This window comes from Aythya ferina (assembly GCF_964211825.1).
Source record: "Aythya ferina genome assembly, chromosome: 12".
NCBI classification, from domain to species: domain Eukaryota; kingdom Metazoa; phylum Chordata; class Aves; order Anseriformes; family Anatidae; genus Aythya; species Aythya ferina.
Genome location: NC_140308.1, coordinates 18,814,263 through 18,829,557, shown reverse-complemented (window position 1 = coordinate 18,829,557; position 15,295 = coordinate 18,814,263). Strand labels below are relative to the sequence as shown.

At 35.7% G+C, this 15,295-nt stretch overlaps 1 protein-coding gene across 8 annotated transcripts in view; it reads left to right on the top strand.

Moving 5' to 3' along the window:
* Positions 1–15,295, top strand: part of PHKB (phosphorylase kinase regulatory subunit beta) — a 77,660-nt gene that overhangs the window by 35,425 nt on the left and 26,940 nt on the right. For all 8 annotated transcript variants that reach the window (XM_084533158.1, XM_084533151.1, XM_084533152.1 and 5 more), the window contains 6 exons: positions 2,502–2,597; positions 4,055–4,252; positions 4,911–4,968; positions 7,476–7,553; positions 8,136–8,294; positions 10,122–10,216. In XM_084533158.1, the coding sequence (XP_084389284.1) occupies positions 2,502–2,597; positions 4,055–4,252; positions 4,911–4,968; positions 7,476–7,553; positions 8,136–8,294; positions 10,122–10,216 (684 nt within the window). The remainder of the gene's footprint in view (positions 1–2,501; positions 2,598–4,054; positions 4,253–4,910; positions 4,969–7,475; positions 7,554–8,135; positions 8,295–10,121; positions 10,217–15,295) is intronic.

Sequence of the window (15,295 nt, the reverse complement as noted above, 5' to 3'; positions counted from 1 at the left end):
CACACTGCTGGCTCATATTCAGCCGACTGTCCACCATCACTCCCAGGTCCTTCTCTGCCTGGCAGCTTTCCAACCATTCCTCTCCCAGCCTGTAGCTCTGCTTGGGGTTATTGCGCCCCAGGTGCAGGACCCGGCACTTGGCCTTGTTAAACTTCATGCAGTTGACCTCAGCCCATCGGTCCAGCCTATCCAGATCCTCCTGCAGAGCTTTCCTACCCTCAAGCAGATCGACACACGCACCTAACTTGGTGTCATCTGCGAACTTACTGAGGGTGCACTCGATGCCCTCGTCCAGATCATCGATGAAGATATTAAAGAGGACCGGCCCCAGCACCGAGCCCTGGGGGACGCCACTAGTGACTGGCCTCCAACTGGACTTGGCTCCATTCACCACGACTCTTTGGGCCCGGCTATCCAGCCAGTTTCTAACCCAACGAAGCGTGCGCCAGTCCAAGCCAAGAGCAGCCAGTTTCTTGAGGAGAATGCTGTGGGAGACGGTGTCAAAAGCCTTGCTGAAGTCAAGGTAGACCACATCCACAGCCTTTCCCTCATCCACCCAGCGCGTCACTCTGTCATAGAAGGAGATCAGGTTCGTCAGGCATGACCTGCCTTTCATAAAGCCATGCTGACTGGGCCTGATCGCCTGCTTCCCCTGCAAGTGCTGCATGATGACTCTCAGGAGGATCTGCTCCATGAGCTTTCCTGGCACTGAGGTCAAACTGACAGGCCTGTAGTTTCCTGGGTCTGCCCTCCGGCCCTTCTTATAGATGGGCGTCACGTTTGCTAGCCGCCAGTCGATTGGGACCTCCCCCGATAGCCAGGACTGTTGATAAATGATGGACAGTGGCTTGGCCAGCTCCTCTGCCAGTTCCCTCAGTACCCTTGGGTGGATCCCATCTGGCCCCATCGACTTGTGCACATCTAAGTGCCGTAGTAGGTCACCAACCAGTTCTTCATGGATAATGAGGGCCACATCCTGCTCCCCATCCCCTTCCACCAGCTCAGGGTACTGGGTATCCAGAGAACATCCGGTATTGCCGCTAAAGACTGAGGCAAAGAAGGCATTGAGCACCTCCGCCTTTTCCTCATCTCTTGTAACTAAGTTTCCCCCCGCATCCAGTAAAGGATGGAGATTCTCCTTAGTCCTCCTTCTTGTGTTGATGTATTTATAGAAACGTTTTTTGTTATCTTTAACGGCAGTAGCCAGATTGAGCTCCAGATGAGCTCCAGCTGTGTTCCAATAGCTCTGAGAAATCCTGCTGAGCCCCTCAGGAGGAACTGCACCTGCAACTACACTTAGTGCAACCTGCACAAATCACTGGCGACAGACTGCTCAACGTTTCCATGCAGATTTTTCCACTCACACTGTGCATACTGGGAGAAACTAGTAAATATTTGTGTATATATCCATATTACTGTATCTCTGCTCTCACATGCTTGTATGCTGTATGTCTTGGAGTGTCTCGTGATGGGGAAGTTGCCCTGTGCATTCAAGCAAATATCCCAAGAGGACATAAAGTTTACTTACTGGTTGTAGGTAATCACATTGAACTATTGCTTTCTCCTCCTCTCCAAGAAATACAAAAACTTTAATAAATAAATAAATAAGTAAATAAATCCTATGAGAAATCGTGCTTTTTTTTTTTTTTTTTTTTTTTTTAATGTAACAAGGCACAGCTATATTTATGTTCAATTAATTGTATTGCAATCTTTGTTAGGTGCCAGGTAGAATAAAGAACAATTATGAACTGAGAAACAATTGGCTTTTCATGTAATCTGAATTTTACGTGCTTTAATATAAAGGAGGAGTTCATACATGGCTTTTAATGCTATTTGTTTATATCTTCATTATACTAGAATTATTTCTTAAAAAGCAGGAGTTATAAGCATAAGAATGCAGTCAAGGTGTAACCCTAACCGCTTTGTCAGCAAAAGGAGATTTATTTACACATCGAGAAGAGAATTTCTAATGTAACAAATAAATTGTCTCTTTACTTAATTTCTCATCATTTTACTTTAACATCCTATGCTAAACTTCTTAAATGTATTCCCAATCTTTTGTGTATGTCTGAAACAACAGCTATAAATCTACATGAGATAGTTAATATGTATGGCTTTGGCATAGGAATTCAGATACGATCCTTACTTATGCAGTACTTAAATCCTTAATTGTAATTAATAGTAAAGATTCTGACATCACGTGAATATCCAATTAAGAGATTATAACTTGAATAAATAATTCATAATCTCTAGTAGACAAAAACACCTGGTTTTGTTTAAAATTTCAAGTTCTTCTATTTTTTTCAAAAATTTTTGGCTTTATTTTTAAAACATTTGAGAGTTCAAAACATTTTCACTGTAATATTATGTTTCATTTTCTGATTAGTTGCCAGCTACTGGACTATTACAGCATAACATTATTAAAACAAAGAGCTGTTTAGTTTCACCAGCATGTGCCAACCTTTTTTCCTCTCTCCTTAAATTTCATGTTCTATTTAAAGGGCTGCTCCTGGTCTGTTATATTTGTGGATTTTGATGCTCATAACCGTAACAGACAGACCCTGTGTTCATTGCTACCCCGAGAGTCAAGGTCTCATGTAAGTAATTAAACGGAATTCACCTTAACAGTGTGTGGAGAAAATAAATGGGTATGAACATAATTCTTAGCTTTATGACAGCCAGTTTGTTCTGCTTAATAAGGATAGGAGTTTGTTGGGAAGGTGTTAAATTTTTGCTTCTTAAACATCACTGTGATGTAGATGTGTCTCTGAAGTGAAATCAACAGGGCATTCTTTATTGGAAAAATACTTAGGTTAGAATGTTAGCCTGTTGTTACCTTTCTAAATAATTTCAAAATAAAATTAAAAGTAATAGTGATCTGCAGTAAGTTAAGTAAGGCTTGCAGTTTTGGTGATTGTCTTGTTTTTACCCTAGTGGCTCAGTTTCCATTACAAATTCAGTGACTGCATTTTTGAAAGAGTACATTTCTTTTAGCTTTAATTTGTTCTTTTGTATAGAAAAGAAGCCTTTAAGGTTGGCTTTTCAGTAATTGCAGAATATGGAGGATTTCTTGTTACTATAAGCCACTGTTGTAAGTAAGTATTTTATCAGTGAGTAAATCTAAGTGACATAAGTACAAATTAATCAAAATCCATCTATTTCAGTATTAGCATCAAAGGTAAATTTGTTCTTTGAAAGACGGTAATTTAATATGAGTGATAATGGAGTTCTACTGCTTTTTCATTCTGGGATCTAATAGCGTTTTGGTTCATGAAATGACTCTTAATCTTCAGCATTAATAGTTTACTCATTGTATAGAAGAATCAAAGCAGAGTGATAATGCTGGATAATTAAAAGGCACTGTCAGCTAATTTTTTAGTTTAACATTAAACTATAACTAACTTGTAGTGGTGATATACTAGTTAATAGTTTTTGTTGTGTTTTCATTTAGTGATAGTTGCCAATAGTTCTTGAGAAATGCCATCTTTTTTTCCTGAAATTATTCCCTTACTTCCTGAATGTAAATCAAATAGGCTTGTTTGTTACAGCAGTTGGAGACAATTCCTGAAAAAGCTTTTCAGAAATGATGATTTAACCATAGTTACTTCTCAGCATTGCGCCTTAATAAATTAAGTGTTTGGGATTCTTTTTGAGTGTAGGATACCCAAATGTTTGGTTTTCTTCCAGGAATAAGCTGGAGGCTATTTTTTTTGCTTCTAAAAACACAGTGTTCCACAATATGTTCATTTAATATCAACCGATAATTATCAGTTATAACAGATTATCAACTCTAAAGTAGGTCAGATTTTGAGTCAAATGAGTTCTTTGTCTTTCAAATCATGTATCTGAATATTGGGTTTATGGTTTATTCTTAAACGTTTTAGAAGTCCCATTTTGCAAGTTACTTCAGTATATTACTACTGTGATTTTGATAAATATAAGATTGTTTCAAATGTATATTTTACTCAGTAGGTTAAATAGTCTTTGTGCATCAAATAATTTTCAGAGATTTAATTAAATTTATGACTTGCTATTTTCTCCTCTCCTTCTGCAGAATACTGATGCAGCTCTTCTGCCCTGTCTCAGTTATCCTGCATTTGCTTTGGATGATGAGGTTTTGTTCAATCAAACACTAGATAAAATTATTAGGAAATTAAAAGGAAAATATGGGTTTAAAAGATTCCTGAGGGATGGATACAGAACAGCACTGGAGGATAAAACACGGCGCTATTATAAACCAGCAGAAATAAAGGTACTTGGTGTATATATATAGGGGCAAGTTTCGGTTTTCTGAAGTGTTTAGGCCATACTTAAAAAAAATAAAACAGATACTGCACCTTTAGTATTCGCAGTTTGAATTGCACAGCGATTCCCAATTGTTTCAAATGAAGGAGAGATGCATTTTGTAATTTGGCATGTGCAGTTTTGAGAGATTGCTAAGTCAGCAAGTTAGTCGTTGATTTGTTTTGTAATGAATGTGCTTCCATTTACATTTAGGGTATAGTTGATTTCACATAACAAATAAGAAAGTTATTTATCATTTTATTTAATTTCACAGCTGACTAGAGTCAGAGTGTATAGAAAACAGTTTTGCTTTTGACCACAGTGTTTATCAGTAAAGGTTATCTAAATGAAAATTTACTATTTTTACTCCCCAATAGCTTCTCTGTGGAAAATAAAACATAGATTATATAAATACTCTGCTTGAGAATGAGCCATATGTAAAAGCACAGTTGAAATGCCTGTAGAATTAAGAGGCTGTAAGCTAAATGAAAAGCTGGTGTCCTAAAATGTTTTCACTTTCATCTTTGTCTTTTGTTGCTTTGAAATAGTCCTATAGGATATGCAAATATATTTCCTGAAACTGAAATTTGGATCTGAAATAGCTGATGATTTTTTCTTCTTTTTAGCTTTTTGATGGCATTGAATGTGAATTCCCTCTGTTCTTTATTTTCATGATAATTGATGGTAAGTATGACTTTTTGTTCTTGTTTTATAAAGGCATTACAGGCCCTTAGATGAAGAATACAAAATCATTTTTTGTCCTGCATATACAAGCAGCGTCTGCTCTAAGGAAGATTGATTGAAAGTTCTGCCTCATGGGTTAAAAACCAAGAACAACAGGACAACAGGAGAAAAAAAAAAAAAAAAAAGAAGACAAAACCAAAAAACACCCATATTTCAGCATTTGTAACTTGAACTCTGTTCTTACAATATAACTCAATATTCATTTTTCAGAAGCTTAAATCTTCTACATTCACTTTTGCATTGCTTTTTAAGTCTTAAAGACTTCCACAGTATCAGTACTTCATAGCAGCACATGAAAGAAAAAGAAGTAGAATAGAGAATATAATGACAAACTGAATGTTTTCACAGATATTTTCAGGTTGATTGTTCTGGGGTAAATGAAACAGAATTTAGAAGATAATAAAGCACAGCAGAAGGCCTAGTTGCTCTTTTTAAATGCCTTTGCTTCCTGGCTATATTTTTACATGTAGCCAGTTGGTCTGATGAATAAATAAATACATCCACAACTGACAGACCTTGTCTTGAGGTTAGGAGACATACTAGAAAAGTTCACAGGATGATTTCAGGATGGAAGCCAGAACTCAGACAGAAGGAAGGTCAGAATAAGAAAATCAGTAAGGGTTACAGCCATCAAAAAGATTCATGCGTCTTTCAGCTTTGTAAATGGATGAAAATCTGGCCATATTTCTAGCAGCTGGTTTTGCTCTTCAGTGTGTGAAATAGTTTTCAAATAAAGATTGTGAGAGGCATAGAAGTCTGCTCTCTGCCTTGACTCCTGTGTGCTCACCCATAGATTAAAATATTTTGTTTGAACATGTAATAAGGTTTCACAATTGATTTTTCTGAAGGAATGCTTGACTTTTTTCAAAAGGAGTGAAGCCCCCAAGAATACGGGAGAAAGGCATTGACATTTTATGCTGCCCACTTAGAGTTTTGGGAAGAACAAAAAATACAGTTATCTTTAACTGAAGTTAGTTTCTCTACTTTTCTTGTGTTATAAAGTACAAAATACATACCTTGCAAATATTGTCCTAGTGTTTGTTTTGTTTTGTTTTTTTCCCTGTAGCTCAATTTAAGCAAATAGAACAATTACATCAGTGGATTTTGTGCACTTGCATCCAAATCCGCAAGCTTCATTAATGCAAAATTTGAAGTGCATACAGAGAGACTTAAATTGCAAAAATGACTAAACTGTTTATAATAAGATGTTCTGATACGTTTGTTTTTGATGAATAAGTTACTAGTTTGTGGTTTTCTTTTGTCTTACTTTTGCCTTTCAGAAATAACAGTTCTTAAGAGTACAAAAAGACTGCTTTAGTACTAATTTCCCTTTGGAATGTTTCTCAAAAGGAAATTGTTTAGGACTTTGTAGATAGTAGATATGCATCTGTAGCTGCAAGGAAGGATTGAACTAAATAAATCAATGTGTGTTTGGGGGGGATAACAAGTATTTGAATAGCATTTTTGAAAGCTTTTTTAAATTTCTACTCAAATCTGGAGATTATGGTGGTTTTGTGGGATAAGGGAAACATGGAAAGAAAGGATATGCACAGGAATGAAAGATTAAAAGTTTGACTTCTTTCCCTTTAAATGTTCAAAAACATTTCTGTTTTTAAAAAAGGTTACTCTTATTTATCAAGTTCATCCAAGTTTTCCTTGATGAGCAGAAATGCTTTTGCTATTTTTGATGCATCTTTTCATGTAAGAACTGAGCACTGGTCATAATAGTATTCATCAGACGAATTTTGAGATGAGTAAATTCTACTAGAAAAATGTTTAAGATGCCGGTACTTCCAAACTTAACACTTTTTCCCCTAAAGCATCATCATAAAAGCTTGACTCTGTATTCAACCTCTCAAGATGTGTCACCTGTTCTTAATCTCTATCATGTTAAAATTATTCTATCTACATAACTTATCAATGTAAAGATTCCATCTAAATATCTTTGGGGGGAATTTTTCAATTTACTTTTTCAAGTTCCTATTGTATTGATTTATTGGGAGTTCTGGACAATTCATTTCTAGATAATTTTGAAACTCTGTCCTGAATATTTAGAAACAGCCTATGTGTCTCCACCCTGGCATACAAACTCTGCTTCTTCATTCTACCATAATTAAGGAAGTTATTTACAGCTAGCTGGGCTAGTTGTCTGAGATCTAGTCCACTTCAGAACATCTATAAGTTCACAGCTTTACTCTGTGATGTAATTTGCAATTGATTTCAGTTTAAGCTAATAAAACAATGTCTGACTCATGATCCCTGTGAGATTTAGCTGTGGTAATAAGCGAGCAGTTAGTTTAGTGTTGTACTTTTTCATGAACAATTTAGTCTGTAGGCACTGCACCACAGAACAATAAACGCTAGATTTTTCTTTTATGAACACTGAATTCACAGAACAGTTATTTCTTTAATTGAATTAATTATTTTTGTTTGTTTGTTTTTTGTAGGTGTTTTTAGAGGAAATTCTGCACAAGTAAAAGAATATCAGGATCTTCTGGATCCTTTGCTTCAACATACATCTGAAGGTATTATTTGATAATTGTTCTTTCAAAAATCCCTAATTTTTTCTTGTCTGAAACTATAAAAAATACTTACACTGTTAATGGACATTGCAGTAAACAAAAAGAGGAATAATATCACTGTTTCATGATAGCAAAATACTAATATTGAAATAATCTCTTGCAAGCATTATTTCGATTGTTTGACCATTTTTGGCCAACGAGTTGTCTAGTACTGAGGTGACTGTTAAATGAAGGGAGAAAACCCAAGGTGTTCTGCTCTAATGCAGCTTTCATTTCTTTTGGGTATGGTTTCTTATCTGTACTGCATTTTTGTTTCAGTGAAAACATTTTTGTATAGTACAGATGGTGTATGTATTCTGGGAAAAAATTCTGTGGAAATGTTTGGTGAAAAATAAAGTAGTTTACTGTAGTTCTGGGTTTCCAACACTGATTGCGGTTTTGAGAGAAAATGATGAATGACAACAGTCTGTCTGTTCAAATAGCTACCTGGATAACACTTCAGCTTTATGAGGGGAATACAATCAAATAACAATGGAAATAGAATTTGATTTATTTACTTACTGTACTTATTTTAAAACGCCATAGGGTGTCCTGTTGTACCCAAGTATTACTATGTGCCAGCTGATTTTGTTGAACTGGAAAAGAAGAATCCTGGCAGTCAGAAACGATTTCCTAGTAACAGTGGACGCGATGGGAAGTTTTTCTTGTGGGGACAGGCAGTTTACATCATTGCAAAGCTCTTGGGTAAGGGGCTGAAGAAATTCTATCAGGTTTTGACTCATCATAAAGGATATTTATCTTGTTAATGTTTTTCTTGAATCTGAACAAACATACTGGCTTGAATTTCAAAAGGACTCCAGGTAGTATGGGTAGCATGTGTGTCTTCTGCTTTGGTACATATGTGATGGGCAAAAATTGCCTTTTGTTCTTCATGTTGAATTTTTATGCTGCATGCAGCATGATATGAAGTTTACTGATATATTTTATAGAATACTGAAAATCTTCTAAACACAATAGCCTTCTCATTTGTTGTTTCTTTTCCTGACATTCCCTCGTATTTTGCATGCAGTAAGGCTATTTTTCAAGAGAATTTCTTTGTTGCTTTGGTTGAGGAAGTTTGCAAGCTTTCACAATAGGGTGTCTGTTGTAGAAGAAGAGAAAATAATGCCCGGCCACTAGGTATTCAGCTGTTCCATGCAATTGAAAATTCTTTTTTTTTTTTCATTTACTGGCTGCCTTTTCTTATATTTTTTACATGCTTTTTCTTGATTCTGTGCTCCCTAGAAATAAGGTATGAGTATTTAGGATTTATTTTTTTTAGAATAGACCAAATTTGGATTCCAGTAAATATGCATTTCTGATAATGGCAATGAACGTACACTGAGTGCTTATTTTTAAATAATAGCGTATTTAAGATATTTAAAAATATCTTAAATTTCATATTATTATGTTACTACTCATCTTCAATAGGAAATAATTCTGACTACATATGTAAATTTCTCAGCCGTGTAAGTCAATTTAAAAAATAGAGGAGATAGAACAACAATTCTGGGAACAGCTCTTGCTTTTAAGTACTATTAGGCAGAGGCCATTGGTCTTGCAGTTGTTTGGTCAATCAATTTTATAGTGTCATCAGTACTGCAAATAATTTAAGTAGCATGCATGCCTTTAGCCAGCATGAGAAGTCTGATTACATGCATCTGAAAACAGATGACTGTTTTCCTTAAAATGTGTTTTGGTTACTGATGGGTTAGTATATTAATAAATTCTACATTTTAAAATCATTTGTTTTTTTTTAATAATCTAGCTTGTTTTTTAAATGCAACCACCTGGACGTAGCCTATGATTCTGCAGGAAGAGTCCAGAGCAGGGAGCTGGGTCCTTCCCCGCGGAAGCCAGGCTGCATTCTGGCAGCAGGTGGCTGGGGGAGAGGCTCACAGGATCTGGTTGCTCAGAACCGCTGGCACAGCTCCCAACAGCAGCAGGCTCCTTCTTGGCTTCTTCAGTGCGCTGCCCAGCCAGAGTGCCCTTCACTGCCTGCCCAAGCGTTTGCTTTCCACTGCACCATCTATTCAGCTCCCTGCTCCTGCCAAACACTTATAGGCCTGAGCCAGGATGTATTTTGAGTTTATAAACTGCTGTCTTAATTTACTACACAGCATAGTATTAAGAAACTTCTTCATTATCCAGATGTTTATTTTTATTGGAGCAGTTAATTCTCTTTCAGGAAAAAGTTTAAAATCATGGAAGTGTAGGTTGCTTTCCCAACCCCTCCTCCTCTCTCCCCATACCTGTGTATGGGTACTCTCCATATCAAATAATAGGCTTTTATTAAAAAGTGAAGCACTGGTTATAAGTACAACAGTACTCTAACTACATGTAGCAAGAATGATATTTGAATCATAAGTTTAAATGTGATTGTGTAGACTGCCCTTTTGTTGTGTAAATCGCTGATCTAAAACAAAGATTACAGCAGCAAGACTGACCACATAAAATGTTTGCATGCCTCCTTCACTGAAGCTGCAGAAAGCACTCAAGTCATTCTGTGTTTTTATTATCATCAACTTTCAGCTGACAAATTAGTAAGTCCTAAAGATATTGATCCCATCGGACGTTATGTACCTCCACAAGATCAGAGGAATGTTAGCATGAGATTTTCAAACCAGGTAAGCCTATCCTTAGTATTACAGTGTTTTTGCTGAAAACATATTATTGATGTATTGTGCATTCTTCTAATATTAGAATGAAAGAAAGTACTAGGAAAATTCAAGATTGTGTGTACATTTGCTTTATAGATGGAGAATTACTTCTAAAAGGAAGATTTTAACATCTAGGGTTTTTGGGAAGTGGTATGTTTGCTTTCAAACTAAGTGATAAAATCAAAATGATACATATTATAAATTTAAATAGCTGCTAGTAATTGCATTTCTTTGAGTTGTAAGATATTGTTGTGGTTTAACGTGGTCAGGAAGGCAAGAGAAAATTTATTTTTTTTTTTTATAACTTCCAGTTAATTACCACCACTTCAGAGTACTGAAGTATTATTTCTGTTTAGAGCTCCTAAGAGCTACAAGTATGAAGTTCTTTTTTTGGTGTATCCATGTGTTCCTGGATTTGGCTTAAATCCACGGCAGGAATGAGTGCCCAGGGATGGGGAGTGCTTGGAACCTCGTAATAAAAATCTGCAGTAAACAGAATAAAAAAAGAAAAAGCAGGTATATATGTAGAGGACTTCTTTTATTAAAGAGTAAGAACTGGATGTATGAAAATGTGCAATTAAAAGAAGTTTTTTGAGCCTTCTTTTTTTCTCAGTATGAGAAATATATATCTGAAAAGTTTCTTTTTCAGCACTTTGCATTTGTTATTGAAGCATAAAATATTAAATACTGCATATTAAGTAAGGTGCATATAAGCCTACAAAGGCAAAATCACCATGAAAACCATTGTTGTTGGCAAGTAACCTTCCTTTCTCTAAAAATTACCTCTGCAGAGTCAGAGATTATTTCAATATTTTCACTAATAACATGAAAGAACTGTGTTGTTACCTAATTTACTTCAAATCAGTTGTTTCATCTTAAATTTTTGTTTGGTCCCAGGTGTAAAATAAACTTTTTAAAGGAATTTAAAGCTTTGAAAGAATTTCAAAAATTTCAGATACCTTTTTTCTTATATTTGAGAAACTTCCTACATTACTGACTTGTACAACACTACCAATGCTTCTAAATGTGAACAAGTGGAAAAATACTACAGCCATCATCACGTTTTCTTCCTGGCTGTCCTTCTGATACAGGCCACGTTTTGATTTGATACATACAATTGTTCAATGTATTTTATTATTTCTGGTCTTTTGTGTTGCTCTTTTCTCAACGTTTAGCAGTATTGGTAGAGGAGCTCTGTGCCAACCTATCACTATCATTAGTTACGGAGGAATTCTTTACTCTGTCCTTTTGTGGATGTAAAACTTGTGGTATTGCTGTATTGAACTGCCTGTACAAGCTGTTGAGCGTAAAGCATGAGATGAGCCGCATATACATGTAAGCCTGTAGTTTCACGCTGGAGAAGTACAGTTAGGAAAGTTTAACTGTTCTGGTCATTAAGATCGCTCAATTAATTCAGCTTTTGTAATGTTACCCCTTCACATTTCTCTGTTCACCACTTAGTCTGATATTACTCTAGTTACTCTAGTCAGAAAAGAAAGTGCCATATTCTAGTCTTCTATTTTTCCATATAACCTTTTGAAAATTGGCAGCACTGATATGCTCTCACCATTTTAACCTCTGCTAAGATTTTGCAGTTTTACAGTCATTGCTGAGGCATATTATACAGGAATGTAAGGATGTTAATGTAACTGTGCTGTACCTACTAGCTCGAAACAAAGAGAACAAAAGAAACTAAGTAGTAACACTAAGGATGTATAGTGATTACTCTAACATTGAAATTCATTTAGAATTTGTTCTGAAATGTATTTTTATTTTTATTTCTATAGTAGAAATATACAATAACAAATCCAATAAACAAAACCATTTTTTTTGAACCAGCCGTTAATATGTTGGAAACATTTTACCGTACTGAAGAGGCTATACCGTAAAGTTTGCTGCGTATAAACTCTGGTCTCTGAAGGGCTGCCCTTCCTGTAGAATATGGGCCTACAGGCACACAGAAATGTGGTCTGATTGAAGGACCTCAGTGGTTGTTTGGAAGGGAGTTTTATATAGAGTTAATACATTGAATGTCAATATATTAATGCTGTGAATGGATCACTCAGCCTTCAAAATCTGATAAAAAGAGGGCAGTCTCATTTGCTGTGGAAAATTGTGGGGTCAAATGAGCAGTATATTAAAAACTTAATGACCACTAATACTAAACTACCTATTCTATTTATAATTAAAAGGAAATGTTTTTTCTCATACTTTAATGTCCCTCCTGAATTTATGTCTCAGTTTTCAGAAAGAGGTCTCACTGTGTTCCATGTTGGGGAAGTACCAGCGTGGTGCTGCAGCAGGATTCTCTTTGCTAGCTCTAGACTGTGTTCCAAAACATAACGGAGTCTGATGGCAATCAGAGAGTTTCTCCTTCGCACTAGTAGTTTGCTTTGTAAGGTTAACTGGTCAGTAGCATTTCAGTGTAAATACCTTTCAAGTTTAAAAAAATAAAGGCAAAACAAACAAACAAACAAAAAAACAACAACAACAATGCGAAGCATGGAATCATCCATGCTCCATTTACTTTACTGAAAGAAGATAATGCAGGGCATTCTCTTTCAGTGAGGACAGCTCTTCAAAACTTCATTGCTCTTAGAAGAGCTGTTTTTGTTGTTCCTGTTCAATATCTCCATATCCAGAAGAGATTATAAGTTTCATTTGTTGCATTCTCTTTTGGGAGAATTTAGCATATATGAGGGTCTGCAGTAGTAACAATAACATATGAGAAATGTCATGAGTTGGGGTGAGGATTTTCTGTTTTTGTTTTGTGTTTTACTGGAGCATATGAAAGCTGATTTATTGCTGTCATACTAAATTTGAATTCAATAAAAATGATGTTAATAAATTGCAAGGTTAGACTAATTGATCTTCTGGGTTAATGTGAAATACAAGTATAGGGCTTCAATTAATTCATGACATTGTCTGTCAGCATGCTGTGACTATGTCATTTTAGTGTTTTGCTTTGTAGACTTAATTTGTAAAGACTTCACTTATGTTATTGGAAATGAAAGTTAATGCCCCCTGGTGACGTTGGGAAGGGAATAGTCAAAATTGTGAACTGTTTATTGTTTTCATTTATTTATTATTTTCAGGAAACCGAGTAACATATGTAAAAAAGGAAATAAAATTGCAAAGTATAGGTAGGCTGGAATGTGTTAGGATCTTTCAGCTACCTAAATTATGCTCAGATTTATAGAGTGTCTAATTTTGATTTAAAGATTATCATGTTTAATGATTTCTTTTGTAATGTTGCTTATAAGTATATTCTTACCTTTCATTTGTGTTAACTTCAGTAGGCTATTGTATTAACACAATTCTGAGATGGTTAAACATTATTCTGGAATTTATGGCACACCTATGTCCATATTGTATTTCATTAGAGAGGTCTAGTCTGTTAGTAGTATTGACCATAAACCATTAAGCAGTATTTAGATGCTTTCAAAAGCAGATGTATTCTGTATCATTTGTAGTTTAGTAGCAGCAAGGTGGATTCTTTGGCTTAAGTACAATTTCTTCTGTTGCGTTCTATTTCTGTTTTCCTCCTATTGCTCCATATGCTTGGAAAGCCCAATAGGTACCATTCTAATCTGTGTTCTTGAATAATATGTCCACTTTTTCTCACATGTTCAAAATGAATGGATTTTTTTCAGAGATCTGAGATTTCCTGGGAATTTGTGCAGAAAAGCATATAGCGATAGCATCTGTCCAGTGAGGCTGCAGCAAAAGACTGATATTGAGCTGCTTTCTCTTCCAGTGCCAGGAATGGAGTCAGGGGTTTTCCCTTCAGCCTGCCTCTGACAGTTTATAACCTTGTTACAAACCATGAATTTTTTGGAGAGCAAGCAAAACTAATCTGTCTTTTACCTTTGTCTTCTGAAAACACCAGGGTGTATTTATCATTTGCACAGCATGCAGGATGTAGTTGAAACGGATCCTTCTCCCCACCATCCAATGTGAAAATGCAAGGCAGAAGGGTGCGGAGGGGGGTCTGTTACAGTGTCCTAGGGAGACAGTGATTGATGTGTCAACAGCAGTTTGGCTTGGGTTATTACACAAATGTGAAATAGCACACATTAAAAAAACTTTTAACAATAGGATTTAGGTAGTGGACTTATTTAGGACTTCAATGTTTTTCCATATCTTTTTTTTTTAATACATAGCGCAGTGTGTCACTATCACTAATGAAAAGGGTGACACTATTCATGAATAGTTTGTCTGTTACTTTATCTGTGTTTTTTCTAGAATACTTAATACTTGTGATCCTTCAGGTCTTTACGTGCTAAGTGACAATTAATGCAGCTCTTGGTTTAACATTTGTCCATAATACTTTTTTCAAAAGTATTTTGAAAAAATATTTTCAGGCGGTTTTTACACAATCAAGTCTTCTCAAATAAAGATGATGGAAGCAGCAAATCTTCTCAATAACAATTGCAGTAGGTGTTGATAAATTAGTTTGTCTAGTTCATCAATCCGTGAAACCCAGCACACAATAAATAGATTTGAATGAGATATTAAGGGATCAGCAATTCATTAAACTGTTTTCTGGCCTGAGTATTCATTTCTCTCTCTATATATAATTATGCAGCAAATACAGAGATTTAGTCATACAAAAGCAGGGTGCATTTAGAACCTGGTTTTTAGCCCAGCCATCATAAGCCTGAACTTAGCTGCCATGAATACCTCTGAGGCTTTCTTTCTGACTTTTAGTTCAAGACGCATTCATATGAATCTCAGGTTTTGACATGATGAAATTAGAGTAGGGAGGAAATGATAAAACCACATGGGGAAGTCTAATTCTGAGAGGAAATCCACTGTTGTGTGTCTACTTTGTTAATGACCACCTTTGTTAAGTTAATAAAAAGTATTTGCTTTTATTTAGGGACAATACCTTATAACCAGATTTGGTGATGTGCCAGTTGTGCAACAGATGCATTTGCTCAATTATGGCCCATGTTAGAACCACCACTTACTGGCTGCTATAAATGAGGCATGACATTGAATGCATGTGTGTGTGAGAAGCATTAGTACTGGTACCACAGAAGG